The sequence below is a fragment of the Puntigrus tetrazona genome, unplaced genomic scaffold (assembly GCF_018831695.1).
Source record: "Puntigrus tetrazona isolate hp1 unplaced genomic scaffold, ASM1883169v1 S000000008, whole genome shotgun sequence".
NCBI lineage: Eukaryota > Metazoa > Chordata > Actinopteri > Cypriniformes > Cyprinidae > Puntigrus > Puntigrus tetrazona.
In genome coordinates this window covers 115,577-132,763 of record NW_025047688.1, presented here as the reverse complement: position 1 = coordinate 132,763, position 17,187 = coordinate 115,577, and the positions used below count along the sequence as shown (strand labels likewise).

The 17,187-nt window shown below is 37.2% G+C and overlaps 1 protein-coding gene across 1 annotated transcript in view; it reads left to right on the top strand.

Annotated features, from left to right (window-relative positions):
- Positions 1–1,325: 1,325 nt before the first annotated feature.
- Positions 1,326–17,187, top strand: part of LOC122332270 (sickle tail protein homolog) — a 45,679-nt gene continuing 29,817 nt past the window's right edge. Inside the window, 4 exon segments of the mRNA XM_043229561.1 lie at positions 1,326–1,569; positions 2,506–2,798; positions 13,990–14,076; positions 15,122–15,326. Coding sequence (XP_043085496.1) covers positions 1,524–1,569; positions 2,506–2,798; positions 13,990–14,076; positions 15,122–15,326 — 631 coding nt within the window. The 5' untranslated portion in view covers positions 1,326–1,523.

Genomic DNA, 17,187 nt, shown 5'->3' with positions numbered 1-17,187 from the left:
TCAAAATGGAAAAATACAATAGTAACATGGTTGATATATAACTTGGAGAAACATTCACAGTCTTTTTATTTGCACATGATCTATCTATTATGATTACATAATCTGAGTATTTACTAAAGTCTAACATTTTCAACGTTTTCTTAGCACTGGATATTTTAGAAATATACATTTTCAGTTTTTTGTTGGGTGAAAAATTGATGCAAAATACGCAGAAGTAGAAGAGTTTCTCATAGGCATGTCAAATAAAACATGGTGTCTGTACCCTGACATGAGGGATAGTGTTTAGTTAACAAAAACAACAATATAAGACTTACATGAACGTACAAGAGGTTCTTTCCTTTCCATGTGTTATGCATTAGTTTTCATCTTTCTTTCTGAGCTGACTGAACTACTATGAATTACACACTGAATGCGTCCACACACAGACATAGATGTTCTTATGCCCCTTTGATGTAATGGCAGACTCGAACAGGATTATAGAAGATATTTGAAACATTTTAAAATACCCTTCATTGAATAATCTACACGTCAGGAAGCTGTGGAGCAGCCGCCCACATTCAGCTGTTGAAGGATTACAGTGCTCTCACAATCACTTCACATTAGACACATTGGAAAAAGGTTCAACCAAACATGAGAAGTTGACTTTTATAAGCGGCAACAGGAAGCACCTCTAATTATGCATTTGATTATTTGTTAAATCGTGACGTTTTTTTTGTATGAATTAACCACCTCATAAAATATGTATGAATTGGTTGTTAGGCTGTGCTGGACAAACACTTTTTTATTATTAAATTTAATTTTAAAAACGGTTAAGAAAATAATAAATATTTTATCAATTAAAACTAATTAATAACTATTAACCAATAATATATTATATTTAATTGTTTATTTAATGTCTACTGAGCTTAGCCAGTTTAGTGCCATATTTAATTTTTTGACAGTGATGAAATTGAGGCTGTGTGTGATAAAAGTATTGTACATTCAGTGGATTGTACTGTTATAATGTTTTACTGGAGAAAAAAAGTACATTATTTATAATAATAATGATGTATAATAATGTACAAAGCATCATATATGCGTTTAACTTCCTAACTGTGTTTTCTAAAGGGTTAAGCTCTTCCGAGTCATTTGTTGAAAGATAGCTAAATATTCTTTAACATTTAGTGAGAAAATTGCGCTAAAAATGCAAAGGAGAGAAGGAGAGAGGAAGTGTGGATCTAGCACCTGTTGGCGAGGGCCCCTCGCTAAGCTTTACATGGGAACGTTAACGTCACCGTCACCTTTTAGGTCTGGGAATGAGAACACACTCACACAGGCTCCTGCACACTCAGCATGCAGCGGGGTGTTTTCAATTTGCAAGTTTCTAGAGCTGATCACAAGAGTTCAGAGTAATCCAGACTCCATTAAATTAAACTGCTAAAGCGTCTTTCATTCATGTGAGAGGCTGTGGAATCTTGCCAACAGCTGCTCTCTACAGACAGGCTCTTAAATCCAGTATCTATAGGGTCATTGTATTGGAGAACATGGCAGAACTTGGTGAAAAGAATAAGACAGACATGCCTGCGGAAGGTAAGGGCTCCGTGACGCTGATGTAGACGTGATAAAGCAAGGTTGCAATGACAGGGTAGAACGTTTTTCTGAATGGAACAGGATTTCTTGATTTTCTTGTTGACTTACTTTGAGATTGTGTGTACAAGTGTGTGTGTGTAGCTTAGCAGTTATAAATAGACCTGATAGATTGCTGTCCTGTGACACTAAGCGTACAGGGGAGGAGGATGGGTTTCAGGATTTCTCAACCTTGCACTCTTACACTTTGGGAGATTTATTGACCTATTAATGAGCATTTATGGTAAACAACAGAGCACTGTGCGAAGTGAACGTTAGCCTAATATTTCTCACCTTATATATGAAGTAAACAATGAATCCCAGTTGGGCTGTATCTCAACTCTTTATTGAGGAAAAAATGCTCAGGTTAGGTACAAACATCTGCGTTCCAGCCTTACACCGGAGGGCAATACATCAGAGAGGCAGGTCATTCCCAACAGTAGTTTTGCTGACAGAGTATTTTTCTCCTCAGAACTTTTAGACATTCTTTTAGACACTAACTAAATATGACTGAATGTTTTTGTCTTACTTTAGCATTCGATTATGCTCACTTCTAAGAAAGTGTATGCATTGATATTTTGATGTCAGTGTCTTGTGGGTGTGCGTGTCACATTTGATATATACGTAAACGTTCAGCGCTAACGCTTTGCTAGCTTTGTTAGGACATGTTTGCTTCTTTCGGTTTTTGGAAACTGAAGCTTGAGAATGATCAACCTGTCATCTTTATTTAATAAATCTTGTCCCGACAGCTCCATCTGAGAATCATCTGCCTGACATCCGTAAAGGTTTATTTAGCGTGTGTGTGTGCACATGTATTGATTTTCCTAATACCCAGTGCAAATGCTGTCCACAAGGAAACATTCTCATATTTTTCTCTATTCTGACTTATTTTTTCCCTAGAACCTCTGAAGGGAAATCTAAAGGTGACTTCTAGCGAAGACGCCGAGCACCTGGCCCGTAAACATCAGGTTGTTTCCGCTAACAGCCCCGGTAGAAGCTGTGAGGCCAAATCCAGCCGTGTAGGGGTTCCACGAAGACACACGGTGGGCGGAGCGCGCAGCTCACAGGAGATCCTGGCCATGCAGCCCTCAGATATGGATAAAAAACGAGAGGCCTTTTTGGAACATCTGAAACAGAAGTACCCACACCACGCCTCTGCCATCATGGGCCATCAGGAGAGACTCAGAGAACAGGTGAAGTCCACTCACTGTCAATACTATCTGTTGTCCCAGTGTCAGCCCCAGAAGGGCAGAATCTGTCTGCAAATGCATTTGAACTACGGATATGAAGCTGATTTGTGGAAATAGGTGTATTTAGCATCATAAACGGAGCTAAATGACAGCCCTGGGCTAAATCTCTTTATAATAATGGAGTATCACATACATGCCATTTTATAGCCACTTATGCAATACTTCCTCCAAAAAGTAGTTTTTTTACATACACACACATACAGTGTATTTTTTGAAAGTACACTATTTACGTGTATTCACATATCTAAATGTATATTCATATAAAAAAAAATTTTCTGAAATGTATACATGCATATGTATTTATATATACATAATAAATATACACAGTAAACACACAAATAGAATTATTATGTAAAATATAATATATCTGTTAATGTCAGATTTGATAGGGTCTTCGCTAAACGATAAAAAATATTTCTGGCGTCCAGTGTGGATCAAATTGAAATATCAGATTTTTTTTTTTTTTTAATATGTGCGTGCATATGTTTTTGTATTCACTGACATTTTTTGCAACTTTGTCACACTAATGGTCACAATCATAGCATATATGTCACATGACTGAAACAGATTTGGTAAAAATGCTATACAAATATGCCATATTGCAATGCTGGGAGAACAAGTGGAAATGTTAATATGATCAATAACTAGTAGCTGAATGGTTTAAGGAGAATGCAGCAGTTTTACTTTAGAAACATTAAAACAAGTTATGTATCTGGCATTAAATGGTTGCAATGATTGCATTGCACCATGCAACATTATAGTAACAGACACTGATTTTATTTCATTGTAAAAGTGTCTTGTGTCTGTGTGTGTGTGTGTGTGTGTGTTATCTATTGATCTTCAGCGGGTGAGCCAAAGGTTGTCTAAAGGTTTTCTTTGTTCCGGATCTTAAAGAATGAATTGTCTAGTGGCTGTAAATATCAGATAGAAGCCAAATAGTCAAGAAAAGAAGTAGTGAAGATAAATAACTTTTTTTTCTGGTCTGCTTTCTTAAAAAAAGTCATCAGTGAACAATGAGCGGTTTTTGCAGTGACTGACACATCTCGCAATATGAAACTATATTCAGTGTGTGAATGTGAGACATTGCTGTCCTTACGCTGCACATTCTTCAATTATGACCACAGGGATCACCTCTCGGCTAACCCATTTTAACTCCATTCATTGCACGCTAAATTATTTTAATAATAAAAAGCTGGATAGTTCTCTATCTCACTACAAACCCATAACTCTAAAGCCCCGGGGTACTTAAAAAGGTTGTAAATAGAATGACCTCTCAGTCCGAACAGGTGGAGGTTTGTTTTATATTTTTCCCCTTTGGCTGAAAGAATCCATTTTCAGTGCTTGTGCCCAGCCGTTGTTGCCTGAGGTGAGAACTGAAGTCTGTGCCATATATCATAATGACACATTTTTGTTGTCCGGCCATGCCCTGAAATTTCCCTTTTCTGTCCAGTTTCACACTCTAGTCAGAATGTTTAATAGAAATGACAAACTTTAGCGCTGACCAAATCTTTAAGCTGCTGCTCAAAGGTTTGAGATAGTTAGGATCTTTTTTCTTTTTTTTTAACAGAAGGCTCTTATGCGCACCAGAGCATTGATTAAACATTGTAGCAACTATACTATTGTTAAAAAAACACAACTTTTTATCAACAGATATAATAACAATACTATAATGCTTTTTTAACAGCAAATATTTACTGTTAAACAACTAAACTGTTTAACAACTAAAAATTTCAGCTGTACCATCACCGGATTAATTTTTTTTAAGTTATTTTAAATTGTAATAATATTTCACAGTATCACAATTTACAGAATTTTTGACCAAATATTTGATGAACAGTACAGTGAACTGTAATATTTTTTTCTAGCATAAACTTTAATATTTGTGGTCTTGGTGCACATAAGAGACGCTTTTCAAAATCATAAAAATAAAAATGAAAAACCTTAAACCTTTGACTGGTAGTGTGTTTTCTTTATATCACAGCACTAAATAATCGAATACTTTTACATGTATCATTTTGTGATATTAAGATTGTGAGATCAACATGCTTTCTGTAAAATGCGCTCTTTCTCTTTCCACTCGTTTTTGCTCGTACTCATCCACTCAGTGGGCCTGTGGAATGTTATTTGGATTGCCCCAGGGGTATTAAAGAGAAAAGGTGGGGCAGGGGCCAAACGCCTCTCCACAGCGGGTGAGTGAGGGAGTGTTGCGTGTGTTTACTCTGATTGAAAACAAAAGGCTCTCTCACCTGCTCTTAAAGACCCACACAGCAGAACAATGAAGGTGATTGACAGCTTCTCAAGACTGAGAGTACTTGGCTGGGGAATGTGAGTGTGTGTGTGTGTGTGAGAGAGAGTTTGTAACAGTGAAGGTGGGTTTACATACACACACACACACTCACACAGAGAGAGAGAGAGAGAGAGAGAGAGAGAGAGGAATTTTGATTGGTCTAGTGCCCAGTCATCCATACACTTGACTAACCTTTTTTCTCTGTATCTTATTTGTATGGTTAATCATTTGCTTTTACAATACTTAACACAGACCTGTTATTATAAAATAATTGCACAAACAATATAAAAGCGTATCTTGTTTTAAAGGTTGGGCTGGTTATTATATGGGAACTCTTCAGTCCTGCGTTAATCTGGGTATGATGCATCGAGTGTGTGTCATTCGAGCTGTTCTGTCTCTGTGTCTTAATTTTGTATGGCTGACCGCTGAGCTATATCAGCTGAATCACGCTTAAGGCGAGGTGTTCAGCATTTAGTTTAGCTGTGGAAGCCTCCACCTGCCCTTCACCTCACTCTAAATCAAAAGCAGGAGAGATCGGGGAGTGTCACATCACATTTTATCAGGTTGTTTTTGCATTATTTGTACTTTAATATAATATTAATGAAAGTGTAACAAATATACCGTAAGTGTAATGTCGCATTCAAAAAAATACAAATACAAATAGTGGAATGCATGGATTTAAATGGTGCATGTTCATTTATTATGGCAGTCAGATTTATTCGTTCAAAATTATTCTCAGCCCTATTGTTATATAATTTAGTTTTTTGCAGAATTGCCTATTAAATGTTTTATTTGAAACCGGACAATAAAATTAAACAGCAAATATTAAACAAATGCATAAAGCATAGGTTGTGATCATTCTTTTATTTAAACTTAAACAAAACGCAATCAAATTAATTAAGAAAACACTTTATTTTAGGGTCTCTGAAATAGTTGCTTATTAGATTGCACATTACTACAATATTATCCATTTATTAGCAGTAATTAAACATATCAACGCCTTATTCAACGTGATCTTATTGTACATCCCCAATCTTACCCAATATCTAAATTTAACCTACCTTACTAACTATTAATAAGCAGCAAATGAGGAATTTCCTGATGGAAAAGTCGTAGTTAATATGTTGCATGCTCTGATTTAATTTAGGAGTCATTTGACGTTGCAAGCCACAAGCGTATTTCTATTTGTGCGGTGATCCGCCAGGTATTTTGGGTGGAGAGTTACAGGGATTTGAAGTCACCATAGTAATGTGTGATGTAAGCGCAGACTTGGCTCAGTTTACAACGAGGTGAGCGCGCAGAGCTGCCGGGGCAAAGCGCGGAGAGGAGGGGCCCGCAGCACACACTCGTGCTCTTCCATTGAGCGAACCGTACTTACTCCGGGAAACAGAGACTGAAAGGACATGGCATGCTATTCAGCCTTCCTCCAAATGATGGGAATACCGAGTATGGGTCGGAAGTGAGGACGATTGTTTTGAGAGTGCATGCAAATTGTGAAATAAGGTATAGTAACAGTTCCTCATACCTAAAAAAAAACAAACAAAAAACTCGCAATCTATTTATATATGCTCCATCCATTCGCCTGCAAACTCGGTGATCGTGCGATTGTCTTGCGCGCAAACTTCTGAGCGGCGCGTTCTGTAACTGGAGAAGGCGCGCGCATGTTTGTGTTTCCTGCACGTTACTGTTGCAGTAAGTAACCCGACACGCGATTCATTCTAGTGTGTGACACGGCTGAAAAGATGCGGAAAACAATGCCAGGGGTCTGCTGTCCCTAAACAGGTGTGCTTAGGGGGGGGGGAGACTTTTTAGCCATAGTTTGGACGTTTGATATAACTTTCTGACTGTTCCATCATGCCCGGTTTAGATTTTAGACAGCGATAGACTTCTTGAGATTTGTTTTTGCCCTCAGTTTGCGTTGGGAGATATAAGATCTGAAGACCTGGCTTTTGGGGCTCGTTGCTGGTATAGTAGTTTTTAGGGAAATTTCAATTGGTTGGGTCCAAGGTGCGAATAATGGAAGGGGGCGGAGCTTGATCAAAGATGTCAAAATAGGTGGAAACGTATATTTTCTATTCGATGTAAACGTTTCAACAAGGATTTCAGACTTTTCGTTATTAACAATAATAGTGATTTAAAAAGGATCTTAACGCATCATAAAAATATGTACTTTGTGATAATTTGCTGGTGGTAATTAATGCATTCTGGGGGGGTTTATGATAATTTAACAGTTCTAGTTTAAAACAACCAGTTGTGTACCAGAAAATGTAAAGCAGCAGGATTAATAATTTCTTATTACAAACTTAAGACAATATAGGGAAGGATTTATAGCATTATTTAAATAAAGTATAATCTGTACCGGGTGAGCTACCAAGCAAGTTTACTATGTCAAAAGAACCAGTTATATGGAGCCTGTAATGTGATGCAATTTATTTAGTTCACAAATAATGCACTATAATGCAAGTGTTGTGAGGTTATAGCATTGTGTTGTGTGAGGAACCATGCAAAAACTTTATTAAAGTCTTTATTATTTGATGTGGAAAGGAATGAAAGTTGAAAGTCAGTAGTGTTTATTAAGAGTTTTGAAAAAATGTAGATGTGGGCATGGTTTTCCAATCAGGCTTTGTTGGTTAAGTTAGGTATTACAATACAATGCTATATTTCATTGACCTGACAAAACATACTGTATGCCTAATAAACTGATAGACCGTCAATAATGCTGTAAAGAAGCTGTTAGAGTTTGCTTTCAAATGAAATGAGGCATGATATATTCCATTCGAAAGCTGCTTAGACCTGTTTGGAAAGTTAAACTAAGAATTCATCCTGTTGCAGACTTTGACAGCTAATGCGTTGCTCACAAACGGATGAGCATTCTGGGTAAAAACTAAGTTTTACAGGAAGTTGATTTTAAGTGTAAGATTAATTTTGCACAAAGACCTACATTGTTCCAATTAGTGTTGAGCAAAACACCACTGTTTATGCCGGTTTGAAACGCTAACTAACAGTCTCTTATTATATTGGATAATCATTAGCACTAATTGCACTGTAATATTAAATTGTTGGGTGTCAGAAACGTTTAAACGAATCACCAAATTAGCACAGTTTTCTTGTTGACAACCCTATTCACTACTTCTTCGTAATGATCTTCAGCACAGTTTATTTTAGTGCAGTTACCCTGGCTGGTCACAGATCAACCTCTTGGCACCCTCCCAGTTCTCCATCATTGCCGTTGTCTGCCAAGAGCAGACATGAGTGAATTGATATATTAAAATGTTCAGTTGCGGGTCATTCCGGGGTCATGAGCTCATTCTGGAGACGCTGTCGGTTCAGAGCATCAGTGCAGTTTCAGTTTTGCATGTTTGGCTGCTTTATTCCCATGAATGGTCCAATTTCACAGGGCCATGCAAATACTGTGGAGAGCTGCTCTGATGGGGATTTGATGCTCGTTTAAGCATGATGTGAAGAGGAGCCAACCAGCTATGCATTGTTATGGTGTGCGAGAGGTGCTTTTATCATGCAAAAATCACTAACCGAAGGATGTATCTTATTGAGCGGGGTTTCATTTTTTTTTATGGTGGCACTTCGCACAGCATATGAGAGCAAGTAAACAAATTACCCTTGCATTAAATGCTTTTTAGTCCTGCTTACAGAATTTGGTTGACCCAATCAAAGATGTTTATTTCAAATTTAAATCTTTGTTATATTTTAAATGTTGTTGGCGTCACTTTTGAGTCATTAACTTCCTGAATATTTCCCTCTTCCGAACAAAATCTTACTTAGCCTGGTTGACCTTTTGAACTGTAGAGTATGTTTACAAATATTGCATATATGGGTTTATGCAAGTGAAACTTCTGATTCAGTTACGTCAAGGTTTTTGAGAATGTGTGAAAAGAATAGAGGAGGTTTGAGTGAGTTTTCTCAGGAGTGTTTTGTCTCTGTGTTGGACAGGTTTGAAAAGTGATCTTTCAGCATATGTATTAATGTAGTGACTCATTCTGTTACTATTTGCTGCCTCTTTTCCTTTTATTCGGCTTTCTGTTGTTCCACTCTTTCACCAGCACCTTCTCTTATGCTGTCACCTAAAAGATATAATTTCCTCTTTCTTCCCGTGTGTTTTTGTGCTCGTGGGTATCTGTGTGATTTATATGTGAGCGTGTGGCAACGGTCAGTGTCCTGTAATGAGAGGGGAGAGTCTGTGAGCTGACCTCTCCCATTCTTCATGAGCCACTACCAGACCGAAGACTGGAATGAGGAACGGGGCTTTGTTTTGTTGAGTGGAGCCAGATTTGGCTAAAGCTGTAGTTTGATCTGTGATTTGAAGTGTACGTTTGGCATCGGTAAGACTTGGCTGGAGTCGTCAAATAAATTCAGCCTTGGTAAGCATAAGAATCTTCTTTCCAAAATATTTACAAATCTCGCGATCCATAGACATTAATGGTATTGTGTATATATTAAAGTGTCATGTATTAGTGCTAAGATGCTACATAACCTTTTCTGCAGAATGTGGATTTCTCACAGCTAGAACACACACACACACACACACACACACTCAAGGTTATTGATGTGTCAGCACATTCCTTCCTTTTTCTAATACAGTTCAAACCACCAAGGTTAGCAGAAATAGTAGGAAAACAGCCAATTTTCCAGTTAGACCATGAAATTGCTGATGATTACAGTATTTAATACTCCTTGAATGAGACTGACACAGACAGTAACAGTAATATTAAAATAGCTAGTGACATTCTGTTATTGGTGGTGAGCGCGTATCTGTTACTGTCTGTTCAGGTGTTCTTAAAAGTTTCTCAGGGAGGTGACCTGGAAATTTAACCCTCCAGATGGGGCTTTAACACCTAGAGACAGTTTAGAGATATAGGGGTTAAAATCATCAAGCAGGGTCAGTTCAGATACAGCCAGTACGTTATTATATTAAAGCCTTTATTAGTCACAGACAATGAGACTTTTTACCTTTTCTGCACTCAGCCTCTGTGGGAGGTTAATATTAATGAATAACATTAATGTATTTTAGAGTTAAGGTTAGAATATGGTTTAGGGTTAGTTACTAGTAGTTATGCCTATTTTACTGTTATTGCAGTAGAAAATACATTTGAAATATATCAATATATTATTAAAAATGAATGTCAGATTAAAACTCTGTAAAGCAGTTTGTCTCGTTTTTTATTAAAAAAACCCCACAAAATATTTATTTTATATATTATATACAATTTGGCTGTAGTTTATTTTATTGTTGTTAAAAAAATAATACATTTGAACAATTTTTACAACCTGACATACACACTGACATCGCCAGCAAAAACTCCTCTGTATTATATTGAGAATTAACCTGCAAAGTCAGCAAACATGCCCAAACCCATCTGTGTGTGTGATATTTTCCTGCCAAGGTGTCAGCGCTGATGTGACGGATCGCTCAGATGTTTATAAACACACACACACCTCCCTGCCGAACATCTGTGTCCCACCTTTGCGTGCGGACCAGACCTCAAGCACCGGCACGGTGGAAGCATGTCACAAGACTTTGCGAGCGGAAAAAACAAAGAGCCGCCATCTGGTTCTGTTTGGCCCAGACAGACTTTAACCTCACCCTCACATGCACTATCCACTCAGAAAGAAAGAGAGACGCTGCATAAAAGGGAAAAGAGAAAAACGGCCTTTATACCTTTCACCAGACCAGATGGACAACTTTCCAGATGCTCTTCATTCAACAGGATTTAGATACAGTATCTACCGGCCTGCTGTGTGTGCAGGCGATATAGAGCTGACTGTAGGTCTGTTATTGCTTTACTGATAAGATTATGTGTCTGGTTTAGGAAAGAAAATATTTTGGTTGTTAAATGTGGTGGTTTAAGTCATTGATTGGATTGGTGTGCATCTCACATGCATCTTGGAGGCCATTTACACTAGTTGTTTTCATAGTGGGATAGCTGTCTGAATAATAAAATAAACTTTTGAAAGATTCAGCTATCCCATATTTGTAAGATTAACATGAAAAATAGGTCATTCATTTTTATTGGCATTTGGGGTTTGATGTGACAGAGAAGGAGTTTAATTTTGTGCAGATGACGTGACGCAGTGCCAATGCGAGTGCTAGCAGAAAGCGGAAATGATGAGATCTGCCTTCTTGTGCTTTTTGAGTAAAAACACATATACGAAAAAACAAGACTTAAACATAATGCCTCCAGCTGTTCAACCATCTATAATTAGAAACACGCCGTGATTGGATATTTTAGAGGCCAAGTCAGCACTGATGTGAGTTCATCATACATTCTATTCTAAAGTAGACTAAACCATCACTCAGAATGTTTGACTAAAGTGCTTAAGTGCGTGTAATGCATGAACGTGTGCGTTTAGGCCTGTTCACGCTAAAAGCAAAACAAAACAGTGAAGTTTTCTTTCATGCTAGCCGCTGCTTTTGTCCGGTATCTGGTTCATTTGAAGTGTTCACGTCACGTCGCATTTTGTAACTATATGTCAACTAATTCTCATTAATTTTCAACAACATGTCTACTAACTAGAGTAGACTGTTGGGGTAGGTGTAAAGTTAGTAGAAGTTCACATATACTTGAAACATTTCTGATGTTGCAAAGTTAATTACTGTTAGCAGAATGTCTAAAGTGACCTATCAAAATAAAATGCTACCGATTTTTTTGTTTATTTCTTTTTTGAGACTAAGCAGAAAAACAGGCTATTCAGGCATCGTCACCATAATGACGCCGCAGGCTTGAGTGCATTAACATACGACTGCTTGCCCATATTTACATGCCAATACCTTTTTAAGTGCCCAACAACTTGCCATTGTTACTCATTTCAGATACAAGTTGGCCAATCATTTGCATATAGAAGGTATTTAATATTATAGTAGATCTTTATGAGAGGACAAAGAGAGAATAGTATAGTAGAGTACAGTACAGTAAAGCCATTTTTGGTGCACGAACCCATTATAAGCTGACTTAGAGTGGAAAAAAACTTTAAGGAAAAAGTCAAATACATCTCTTTTAATGTTGTCCGTGGGAGCAGACAAGGACAAGGCAGACTCCAAGGCATCTTGTGTGAGTGTTTTCAGTCCGTAATGAGAATAGCTGATGTCACATTATTTTTTAAGCAAGGGGAATCCCAGCATAACTGAAGTATCATGCCCAGAAAAAAAGGGTAAAACAACTGGCAGGGTCAGTTCAGTTCAGCTTTAAAATCATCTCTGTCCAGCCCTTCTCATTCATTACTAAAACATTTGACTCGTATGGTATGTGGTGCAGTTATTACTTTTTTACTGTCTTTCTTTTTTGTCTCTCGTAACAAGCCTTATTGGCATGACTATAAAAGCATAGACAGCCATGAAGATAAGTGAATTAAAGATAAGTGAGTTATCACCACCGCACTTTGTAGACAAAGAAATCAAACCATACCAAAGCATTTTCGTATCAGTGCTTCATGCAATATCTGTATATGCAATATTCAGATGAACAGACGCTTATATGATAGGGTGGAGAACACATATATTGTAGACCTTCTAACAAACATGGGTCTGCTGTGCAACTGCCATTGATTTGAATGTGAACGTCAACAGACGGCTGTCTCCAGATTTTACAGACTTACTTAATGTTTGTTATGGGTAATATTAGCAATGACAATAATATACCACACAGACACCACTATAACAGGATATTATTGAACAATTTCTAAGGTACTGTGATTTATTTTATTTTGTACTATTTGTTTTTAAAGTTTAAAATTTGTTATATTATCGCAACTATTTTTAACATCCCATAATTCATAATTTATTATAATTTTAATGATTTATTAATTATAAATCATTACATGTATTATTTGGCTAGTAATACCCTAATATAAGTTTATAAGTTCTTGGCTTTGGTAATTGAATTGAGATATTTACTTCTCAATTCTCTCAATATCTCAAACTTTTTGAACTTGCGATGAACTTCAGATAATTATAGAAAAGGTTTGAGAATAGAAGCTAACCTATGGTGACTCACACACACGCTCAAACACACCCTAGAGCTCTTATTGTCATCGGTCGGTTGACAGCTCTTGTTTTGTGCGTGCCCACTGACTATCATCCAGTTGGTGGTTGTGGATCTAATTTCCCACCTCCTGCACTCAAAAGAACCCCAGGACACTTTGCTGTGGTCTGGAAAGTTCTGATCTGGTTTCATCTGGTTTAATTCAAACTCTCTCTTTTGCTACCTCATATCAAAGAGAAGAATGAACATATAAATTACAAGAAACCACAGGTGTGTGGGTGTTTCAGTGTCAGGAGATCTGCTCTTTCATACATTAGTCGACTGTTAACGATGCATCAGCAAATTTAAATATCAAAAGCTCTTTGTATGAGATGCCATGACTTATTATAAAATGTATTTGACTGAAACCGTTTCTTGTTACCAGAGATTAAAGGACTAGTTTACTAATGATTGTATGTCATATTTTACTTGCCTTGATGTAGTTCCTGAATAGCTGGTAAACAACTGTGGCATGTTTGAATACAAATGTAAAAATTTTAAACAAATGCTGTTTCAATTATTTTTTATTTTATTCATTTTATGTTGTAGGGATGAATGAAGAAAGTTTTAAATTGTGTATTCTCAGATTGTGACACCTAACATTATTTACAGTCTCAGGACCATATGTTCTTGGCAGGATTTGGACTGTCACAAACTTCTCTGCACTTCTTTGTATTGAAGGAAGTACTTATGAAACACTTTTTGAAGGTTTTAAAAATGTTAGAGTGAATTTCTCATTTACTGTTTTATCATGCATACATTCCTCACCACTTTTTTTTGCCTTCACACTCTTTCTTTCTCTTTGTTCAAATAGTTGTTTCAAGGGATGTTGTCCGCTCTGCACTCTGAGATAGATATTCAGAGATATCTCCTGAAAATCCAGAACGTTCATTCACGCAGAGTCAGTACAAGCACGAAAGAAAATGTGTGTGTTCTGCATGTGTGTGTTTAACAATCCCACAAAACCACCTAACATGGAAAAACGTATTCATCTGAAACTGACTGTACAGTACTGACTGTGTTGATATATGCAGTCATGTCCATACTGTCTTTGACGGATACATTTTAAATCTAGTTTTTGGCGTGTGTAAGCAGTCTGATCTGCATGACTGATTGCAGTCTTCACAGCTGACTGGTGCCTGTTGTTTTAAATGAAATGAGCAATGTGTGTTTCAGAAAATGTTAATGTATTCAGACGAATTATGCTTTGGTTACAATAAGCGGTTTAAGTGTATGCATGTAGTGAAGAGAACCCTGCTTGAAATCTGGCTAAAACCAGCTTCTACTCTATTAAAAATAAAGTTTGTTATTCCATAAAAGAACCTTTTGTGTGGTAAGTTTCCATGAATGTTAAGGTTCCTCATGGAGCCATTAATGCAAATAAGAAACTTTTTTTAGAGTGTCCATTGACTAGCTTAGATGGTCATAAGCAAGATGGTGCTTCAAAAAAATAGACCACCTGGATATTGGAGCAGAGAATGACCAGGTAGATAATCTTAATCATTCTGGATAGTGCTGCTGATAAGACCACTTTATATATATCATCAAATAATCTGGTTATCCTAATATGGTAGAATGTAGTTTTCCATTTGAGAACACAAAAATGTCTCTATCACGCTGGTTCTTAGACCACTCAAACTATTAATCATCTTCCATTTCTAAAACAACTGTGGCATGATCTAGTTTTTCAAGCAGAAAAGACCAAAATGGCTTTGACTACGTGCAACCTCCCAAAAATCCTCTGCCATATTCTAATATAGACAAAATGGCTTGGTTAAGCTGGGTAGTGCTGGTCAACCACTTTGAACCAACCACTGACCTAAAACAGCCATGACATCTTAAGTTGGTATGATCTGTTTTGTAGAGAAGCCAAAAATGGTATTGCACTAATGGTGTGTCACTAAATCCAGCATGTTATCTAAACGTTCATTTTCTTTTTTCCACAGAACCGAGGCTCTAAGCAGAGTGTGGCGTGTTCAAGTCCAGTGCCAGTGTTCGTGGATCAGGTGGAGCACGGCTCACTGGTCTCTCTAGATGCTCTGGAGGTCATGTCTGAGTGTGACATGCCCATCGCCTTCACCCGAGGCTCCCGGTCTCGAGCCAGTCTGCCCGTGGTTCGCTCTACCAACCAGACCAAGGATCGATCACTAGGTGAGCACATTGATATGCAAATGCTAAATTAAATGTAAATGGTGCAAAGGTTCAATAAATTCATAGTTTGGTTTGATACGACATGGTTTGGTACATTTTTGCTATGTTTTTTATACGGGGGAGAGTAATTGCTTACTTCAGAAATTGGTATATATATTTGCTTATGTTGGACATATTTCTGTTAAAATCCAATGTGTGCCGGTGGATATCACAGACACAACATGCAAGAGTTTTGCCAGTAAACATCTTAACCACGTCTGTCAATTCACTACGCAGAAAAAAAAGTAATAACAGAATGACGGAGTAATGACAGAGCATTCAGCATCTGATGCTTAATAATTTATGTTTTCGACTATATCTCTGTCTGTTGTATATACAAGATCATAGTCTTTCTACGCTACTTCACTGGGGACACACCACGTTGCCTGTTACTTGTTAAGCTCAATGGCAGATTTTACACACTGAGGTCTTTTATTTTATAAACGTAATAGGATTAGTCCAATGAATCGTTCGGTTTGTAATGCATACCAAACCCGAATCCTCATACCAAATAGTTCAATACGAATATGTGTATTATTACATCCCTAGTTAATACACGTTACAATAGGAATGGGACGATAAATTAGTGCAAAACGATTCAAACGATTTCTGAATGCATCGCGATCCCTTTAGAATTGATTCTGTGCTTACATTTGAACAATTCGAGAGGAAACGTGATGTATTATACAATATAAGGTAGCAGGGCATGTAAAATTTAGTAAATGATGGGTGTCCGATTTCTGCGGAAATCTCCCAAGCTTTGTGCGGGTCTGTGAATGAGTGATCTCGCGCCGCTGCTTTACTTATTTCCCGTCTGCTGCTAAATGATTTAGTTGCAGAGTTAAAGCGTCTGTGGAAGTGTGTGTTTACTTAAGTTTGTCTGTCTGTCTCTTGTATTTAAGTTCAATGTCATAACAGCGAATTCGGCTCTGTCATTACCGCTTCATGTAATGGAAATATACGAGGCTCCACAGCTGAAATTCATAGCCTGTACTTAACAACGCACAAGCGTATATTACAGCACAGACTCATGCTTGTGGACACACACACAGAAACACACGGAAATAAGACTCTTTTGCCAACGTACGCACACACATATATTCACTAGCACACTCTGTATTCCCCCTACATCCAGATTGAATGACGGTCAAACACACACGGGCCTTGAAATGAGAGCTTTCGCTGGCTGCTCAACTCTGATTGGTTGGTTTAAACAAGGACCAGATGGAAAGACAGTTATGGGGAGAAATTGCGTGTTCACGTAAACTATTCCCTCTAAAGTCATCTGAGAAGACAGATATAGACAAACCTGAAGAGAAAAACTAGGTTGTTGTTTAATTAGGAAGGAACACAAAGCCAAGGAGTCGTGCATCTATTAAGAGATTCGGCGTCGACCCGATTGCTGTAAGTCATCGTTCATCTAGTTCAGCGGTATTTTGTTTCAGTCGCTGTTGAGAGTTGTCGTCTTAGGTTTGCTTAAGACCTTCTTTTGAAGTATAGGTTGTGGAAGTAAAAATGTCATTTATAGAAATATATTTCTAACTTCTACTATATTTGTTGTAACTTTAATATGTCATATTTTATTCAGTTTTTTATGTTAACATTTAGCCAAGTGTTTAATATTGTATATAGTTGTTTATATAATTTGTAGTGTATCATGGGATGTGCAATTCATGACTTTGTATAAGATGAAGTATGAAGTATGTAATCTTCTAATTATTATTATTTTTGTTTTTCAAATACGTTATTTCAAGTCAAAATTGGTCATTAATTTCAAATCTGTCTTTTTTTCAGACTTTTTAAAAACCATAATTATTATTAT